Source organism: Bison bison, unplaced genomic scaffold, assembly GCF_000754665.1.
Source record: "Bison bison bison isolate TAMUID 2011002044 unplaced genomic scaffold, Bison_UMD1.0 scf7180017864313, whole genome shotgun sequence".
Classification (NCBI taxonomy): Eukaryota; Metazoa; Chordata; class Mammalia; order Artiodactyla; family Bovidae; genus Bison; species Bison bison.
The window spans coordinates 3,025,618-3,033,479 of NW_011494885.1; the positions used below are offsets into that span (position 1 = coordinate 3,025,618).

A 7,862-nucleotide genomic window follows, 5' to 3' on the forward strand; every position below is an offset into this window, starting at 1 on the left:
GGCATTAGTGGCAAAGAACCCACTTCAGGTTCGATCTCAAGAAAATCCCTGGAGGGCTATAGTCCATAGGGTCGCACAGAGTTGGGCATAATTGAAGCAACTTAGCATGTAGACCTTCATATAAATGGAATTATAAGGCACTTACTATTTCCGGTTCCATTCAAAGTGTTATCTGTGAGATGCATCACATTGAGTGTATCTATCTATCTATATATTTTTGCCCAGCAGCCTTTCATCAAATGATGCTTGTACCCAGTAATCCAGTTGATGTTTCTAAGTTTTGGCAATTACAGAGAGCAACTCTAAACATCTGTGTACCAGTTTTTGAGTGAATAGGAGCTTTCCTTTCTCTTGGGTACATTCCCAGGACTGAGACTCACAAGCTCCCTGGTTAAGTAGATATTTTAATATATGCTTTGACATTAAAACACCCCATTTTCATAATCACCCAGTGATTTTCCAAAATGACTAGACCATTTTGCATTCCCACCAGCAACAACATGGGCTCTATCCACTTCCACACCCCATCAGCACGTGGTATTGCTTTTGATCGCTGCCCTGCCAAGTGAACCAGTATCTCATGGTGGTTTCCAATGGTGTTTTTCGATAAGCAGATATTTCAATGAAGTCCTATTTGTATTTTCTGTTGTTTTCCACATAGCTAGCATTTTTAGTCAAATTCTTACAAACATCTGATGAGATAAAACTACAAACTGACAGTTTTATTGTTATAAACATCCTCAGAGTAACAGCAACATGTTATGAGTCTCCCTTCAGTGTTCCCAAGGAGTGTTTGGTATTGTGGAGGGGACAGAGGGCCCGGGGACAGGGTGGGATGTACCGTGGAGAGTCACAGAACACACACACACACAGCCACAGCCACTAAAATAACCAGAAAAGGAGCCAGCAACCTGTCAGAACATCCTCGCTCTCAGAGAGCAGAATTTCCCATGATGCCCTATGCCCTGAGACAGGAAGGCCAGGCAGGCTGCCAGGATGGGGTGTGGAGGCCATGCTACTTCTCTTATATGGTTTCCTAGCCTTGGGTGGGGGCCAGGAGTTGAGGACTGGGCAGATTTGGAAACAGTCACACACACACACACACTCATTCACACACAAGCAACATACACCCCAGCAGCGAGGCCTCCCAGATCTGACGACAGGGAGGGAAGCTGAGGCCCATGGCTCCCGAGTGTGTGGCCAGGGCCCTCCAAGAGGCCTTGTTTGTCCATTCATCCATCCCCCATGATTCCAATGTCCAGAGCACCCCGATGGGGCAGGGAACGTCTCTGCAGGGATTCACATGACTGATTCCTTCTCACAGGTGTCAGCATCCCCAGCAGGTCCCGGGCAGCCTTTGAGGAGAGGGTTCCCCTCCTCGCTGGGGACCGGCAGCGCGGCCAGGGGCATCTCACTCTTCACCTGGATCAGCTCCGGCACGGAGCTGCAGTTCTCTGTGCGATCCAGGTAACTCTGGAGGAGTCCCGCCCCAAAGGCATCACCTTCCACGTTGAGGACGGTACAGGACCGGTCCCTGAAGGGGGAACAGTGACAGGGAAGTAAGTGGGAGGGGAGAGGTCAGGCCCCAGCCCCACCCCTCTCCCCCGAAATCTTCATAATCCCAAGTGCCCCATCATGCAGTTCTCTGCTTTAGAACCTCAAAGATCTCCTCCATTCTCCCTGGATCCCCAGCGATCCTCCTTCCAGTAAAATACAAGATTCGTTCCTTCTGGAACCTCAAAAAGTCACCCCTCCCTTTCCTGGGGGCCCCAGAAGAGCCCTCAATGCCTCTTTCTCCTTCTGAAATACTACATTCTCCCTCAGGCCCCCTGAACTCCCTAGAACCCTAAGGATCTTCTTCCTTCCTCTTCTTATACATTTTGTGTGAGTGTGTATGCTATTAAAAAAAATTGAGATCTAATTCAGATATCATAAAATTCACCCTTTAAAAGCATACAACTCAGTGGGTTTTAGTTTTTTTTTCAGAGTTAGGCAATCACTACTATTTAATTCCAGATTATTTTCATCATGGCAGAAAGAAACCCTTGTATCCATTAAGCAATTTTTTCCCATTTCCTCCCATACCGCAGCCCTAGGCAACCGCTAATCTACTTTGTCTATACATCTGCTTCTTCTGAACAGTTCATATAAATGGAATCATATACAATGTGGTCCTTTGAGTCTGGTTTCTTTCACTTAGCATAATATTTTCAAGGGTCATATGTTATGTATGTTTTTATCACTGCTTCATTCCATTGTATTGCTGGGTAATATTCCATTGTATGGACATATGACACTTTGCTTATCCATTTATCAACTGATCAGTATTCGGTTTGTTTCCACCTGTTTGCTATTATGAATGGTGCTGCCACGAACAATCATGTACAAGTTTTTGTGGCCATGTTTTCAATTCTCTTGGGTTTAAACATAGGGGTGGTATTGCTAAGATACATGGTAACTCTCTAAGTTTTGAAACTAAACTGTCTTCTAATCTCTTAGGTTCTTAATACTTCATCATGATAGCTAACAATGATGTAGCACTTACTCTTCTAAGAAAGCTGTTTGTATTAAGTTACCTAATCCTTCAGGAGAAACTATTCTCATTTTACAGATGGAGAAACTGAGACACAAGGAGATTAAGTTTTTATGTGTGATCAAGTTTTTATGTGTAATATTATGTATAATAATCTTACACATCTTATGTCCAAGGTCATAATAGCCAGCAACAGCTGATCTGGGAGCCTGATTGAAGAGTCTACTCTATTAACTACCAGGGCATGCTACTTTTTGGGGTTCCCGTTGGAACCCCAAAGATCCCTTCCTTCCCTCTGATTGGAATACTCTAGATCCCTTCCCCTTTCTTCTAGAATTCCTTCCTTCCTCTCCTCTTCTGCTCAGAGGCTATCAATGACCCTCTTGCTCATTCCCTTCCCCAGGAGTACGCCTGGGCAAACCCTGAAATCCCAACCCCACACTCACACTAGCCAGTCCACGGCCAAGATCAAGGAGATGTCGTGAACCGGCAGGTTGACCGCCTCGAGGATGATGGCCAGAGTGAGCACCCCTCCAGATGGGATGCCCGCCGCACCCACACTGGATGCTGTGGCCGTGACCCTAGGGGAGGAGAAGGGAAGTCACAAGAAGGTCCCTGGGTAGTGGGAGGAGCTGCGGGGGGGCGGCTGCTCTGCCCAGGTTTTCTCTGTTGTCAAGGGAGGAGTCAGGTGGGTCGGGGGTCCCTGCCGCAGCCACCCCACACTCACAGGATGGTGATAATCTTCACGAAGTCCAAGGACCGGTGGTTGAGCTGTGCAATGAACACTGCAGCCACACACTGGAAGAGGGCGGCACCGTCCATGTTGACCGTGGCACCGATGGGCAGAATGAAGCGGCTGATGTGTCTGGCCACTCCATTCTTCTCCTCCACACACTTCATCATCAGCGGCAGCGTGGCGGAGCTGCGAGGACCACAGATCAGAGTCATTGCTCGCTCCCTAGGCTGCGCCACTTGGGCCCCGCCCACCGCCCAAGCCACGCCCCTGACCAGCCCCTGGGTCAGGCCCCGCCCACAGCGCCTCCACTGGGGCACAAGCTCCACCCACCACCTTAGACCGCCCCCTGCTTCCCACACCCCCAGACCTCCCAGCCCTCCATGCCCTTCTCTTCCCAGAGATAGAAGGCACTAGGGATCCCATAGAATGAAAGCACTCCAAAATAGAGTCCAGGACCCCCAGGGAGAGTACCGACCACTACTCGCCAAATACACATAAAGACTCATACCTAAATTCTGAGTGCTCGCTGACTCACACCCCTTCCCTCTACCTATAACAGACCTCGACTAGGCTGCTGTAGGGAGGTTTGGGTTTCTAGGGGACAGGGCCAGCAGATGGACAAACTACCCAGGAGGGGTGGAAGGAGATTTTGAGAGGTTGGATCCAGGGTCCTAGAGTCCCTCAAGGGCAGGCCTGGGGGCGGGGAGGGCTTCTCAGAAAGGGAGGAATAAATCTCCAAGACAGCAGTTTCTTAAGAGGGGTTTTCCAGGACCTTATGAGAAACATACTGAAGTATGGCCTCTGTGCCAGATCCCATGTCCCACAAACAAAATTCTAGGGCTCTTTAGACATCAGATGCCCACTCCAGATCCCCTACTCTTAAAAACCCTGTCCTGGTCCGCTCCAAGGTCATACCTGGAGGAGGTCCCGAAGGCGGTGGCCAGCGGCGTCATGATGCCCCACAGGAAGCGGTAGGGGTTCTTGCGGGCGAAGAGGAAGTAGATGAGGGGCAGTGTCAGGAGCCCATGGATGGCATGGCCGAGCAGGCAGCACAGGATGTATTTGCCGAGACTGGCAAAGAGCAGCCCCACGTTCTCCATCTCCACAATCTTGCCGGCCACCAGGAACAAGATTCCCACAGGGGCGTACCTAATTATCCAAGAGACAGATTGCCACCTCTAATCATGTGCTTACCCAGTGCCAGGCACTGTGCTGGGCACATCTCAGCCTTCCTCAAAGGAAGCGCCCACTGCATCGTGGGCTGATGTTTGGACACCTCCCCTGTCATCAGCCACTCTCTCCTCTTGAATATGGTGCTGCTGGGATGTAAAAGAAGTTTGGGTGGTTCCATCACCACTTGGAGTAGAGTCACCCACCAGAACTGCACTTAACACATGACCAGGAAAGAAACACCCACCATGCAAACCATTTACATTTTCTGGGGTTTGTTACAGCAGCTGACATGACTTAAACCAATATACTGTCTCTCCATGAAAAACAAGGATTGTGACTCATGTCTTAATGACAGCTCCCAGGTATGAAGCATTTATGATGTGCTTGAAGAGGATGGAATCTTCACCACAACCCCATGAGGGAGCTTTTATTTTGAGACTCTGGCAGCTATCGTTGCATTAAGCAAAATCAAATCGGTCTATAAAACAGGGACCCATAATGCTACCAACTTCACAAGAACTATGGGAGGATTAAATGAGATGCCAGTTGAAATGAGTTGAAAGCTTTCTGTGCCCAATAAGTGAAGTCCATAGACTTCAGCTAGGCTTCCCTGGTGGCTCAGTGGTAAAGAAGTTGCCTGCCAATGCAGGAGAGTAGGTTCGATCCCTGGGTTGGGAAGATCCCCTGGAGAGGGAAATAGCAACCCACTCCAGTATTCTTGCCTGGGAAATGCCATGGGACAGAGAAGCCTGGAGGGCTACAGCTCATGGGGGTCTCAAGACTCCGACACGACTTGGCAACTAAATAACAATTAGACTTCAGCTGGGATTTATTCTAACTCCTGGAGCGAAGATCCCAGGGGTTGCTCGTGCCTCCCTGCCAGGAGGGCTCCCATCATCACCTCGACTGTCTGATCACTAAAGCTACTTGTTTTCAAACCCCTTTTCCTCTACTTTTAACATTTATTTGGCTGTGCTGAGAGTTAGTTGCAGCATGTGGACCTAGTTCCCTGACCAGGGGCGGAACCCAGGGCTCCTGCATTGGAAGCGTGGAGTCTTAACCACTGGACCACTAGGGAGGTGCCCCCTTTCTCCTCTTTAGTAACAGAAGAAAAGCACCATTTCCCAGCCACCTGTGTACCACAGTTTGGCCAAATGCCTGAACTTTAGCCACTGGGATGCGCCCAGAAATTACACCATTACTTGACAAATATTAGCTAAGCTCATTTATTGTAGGCACGCTATGGGGCAGGCACTGACCCAAGAACTTTACACATATTAACTCACTCGTGCCCGGTACTATCGATTCCATTTTCCACATGGGCAAACTGAGGCATAGCAGGATAAATAACATGTCATAGGGCACAGAGCTGGGGAGTGGCAGCACCAGGATGGTAACTAGGCTATCCAGCTGCAGAGCCTACTCTGACCCAACCTCTGAGAGTTTTCTACTGGGTTTCCCAGGTGGCTCGGTGGTTAAAAAAAAAAAGACGCTTGCCAGTGCAGAAGACACAGGTTCCATCCCTGGGTCAGGAAGATCCCCTGGAGGAGGGCATGGGAAGCCACTCCAGTATTCTTGCCTGGAGAATCCCCATGGACAGAGGAGCCTGGTGGGCTGCAGTCCAAAGGGTTGCAAAGAGTTGGACACGACTGAAGCGACTTAGCAGTAGAATCAAGAAGGTTCTGGGATCAGTCTTAGCTCTCATGGAATACAGCACTGTTGTCTTATAGATAAGGAAACTGAGGCACAGAGAGAGTAAGTCACTTGTCCAAAGTCACATAGCCAGGGAACAGTCAGTGCGAGATTTGAATCTAGATGATCTGGTTTGAAGGGACAGATGTCCCCACTCCCATCACTTACCACATGATCCAGGAGACCAGCACCATGGTGGCATCATTGAAGGAGTTGAAGAAGCGAATGAGCAGCTCTCCCTCGGGCCCCAACTTCCGCAGGGCCACGCCAAAGATGATGGCAAACACCACCAGGCCCAGAATGTTCATACCCTCAACCTCGCCGCCAGTGGGCACCTTTGGGCAAGAACAGATGGGGTCAGGAGGGCCCATTTGGTCAACCTGCACAGGGACTGGGGGCCTGTCCTGAGCACTGCTGGGACTCAGCAGAGACAAGACCATTCCCCAGGCCCCTTCCTCCAAAGGCTCATAGTCCAGGTCCAGGGACCACCCAGAGTGGGCAAGGGAGAACCCAAGGGAGTATGGGAACGGAGGAAGGCAGTGCTGCCAAACTCAGAGGAGAGGGATCAGGAGGACTTCCTGGAGGAGAGGGTGAAGACTTGGAGACTAGGGGTGAACAAGGTAAAGCAGGGAAGGGGTAGAAGGTTCTAGAGAGGTAACAATATGCAACAACCTAGAAATGACTCTAATCCAGGCATTCAAAGAAGAGAAAGAAGCTGGGGTAGAATGGGCCGGGCAGAGTCACAAGATGGGGCTGGGTGGGCGGAAGGGCAGGGCTGGGGCCTCACAGAGCCCCATGGACTATGGTGAGGAGCCTGGGCTTTCTTCCGAGGGCACTCAGGAGCAGGAAAGGGCTTTAGGTGGAAGAGAGGAGAGGTCAGGTTTGCGCTTTGGAAAGCCAGGCTGAAGCGGGGTGGGGGTGAGAGTAACAACCCAGATCAGAGCATGGCTGTAGGGAGGAAGAAGGGCAAAATGGAGATTCCAGAAAGGCAGAAAAGACAGAAATTGGGGAGGGGCTTCAGAGAATTTAAAACAGACTGCACCCCAAATGCTAGAAGACCCAGAGGGCACACAAGACAGGGGTAAGAACAAAATGAAAAAATCCACAGCAATGGGCCACGGTGCAGCCCCTCACCCACCCCAACCCTTCCCACCTCTTACCTTCACCAGGGTGCCGTTGAACAATCTCTCCTTATAGGAGGTAGTGTACTGCAGGAGGGGTTGGGAAGAGTCAGGATCAATTGTCTTTGTCAGTTGTCATCGAGGCTCCCCCATCCAACCCTGGCTCTGTTAATACTCAAAGCCCACCCTAGGCATCCCTTATACTGATTTTGTTCCATCCCACCATCAACCCCACTGCAGTAGGACCATTCATACCCCCATTTTCCAGAGGTGGAAACTGTGAGGCTCACAGAGGTAAAGGCGCTTGCTCAGGGTCGCCCAGCTAGAATTAGAACCCAGATGGGGCTCAGAACCCATATTCTCATGAGAGGCGTGGATGGGTTTCGTTCATAGGTCATCCAGGAGCCCCGCACTACGGCTATAAATAGGTAGGCATCTGTGTTTTTCCAGGTGCCACCCCAAATCTGGCATCCAGCAGCTGTGACTGCCTGTCTCCCTCCCTGTCCCCCCCAACCCCGAGGGACACCCCCAAAGACTCACTGAGCGGAAGGCTGCAGATACCAGGTTGGAGGGGAAAATATTTCTGCAGAAAGAAACATGGGCGGGG

At 50.3% G+C, this 7,862-nt stretch overlaps 1 protein-coding gene across 4 annotated transcripts in view; it reads right to left on the minus strand.

Annotated features, from left to right (window-relative positions):
* Positions 1–696: 696 nt before the first annotated feature.
* Positions 697–7,862, minus strand: part of SLC1A5 (solute carrier family 1 (neutral amino acid transporter), member 5) — a 28,105-nt gene continuing 20,939 nt past the window's right edge. For all 4 annotated transcript variants that reach the window (XM_010852653.1, XM_010852652.1, XM_010852651.1 and 1 more), the window contains 7 exons: positions 7,796–7,838; positions 7,295–7,342; positions 6,303–6,469; positions 4,185–4,418; positions 3,261–3,455; positions 2,980–3,114; positions 697–1,534 (listed from right to left, as the gene is read on the minus strand). In XM_010852653.1, coding sequence (XP_010850955.1) covers positions 1,300–1,534; positions 2,980–3,114; positions 3,261–3,455; positions 4,185–4,418; positions 6,303–6,442 — 939 coding nt within the window. In that variant the 5' untranslated portion in view covers positions 6,443–6,469; positions 7,295–7,342; positions 7,796–7,838 and the 3' untranslated portion in view covers positions 697–1,299. The remainder of the gene's footprint in view (positions 1,535–2,979; positions 3,115–3,260; positions 3,456–4,184; positions 4,419–6,302; positions 6,470–7,294; positions 7,343–7,795; positions 7,839–7,862) is intronic.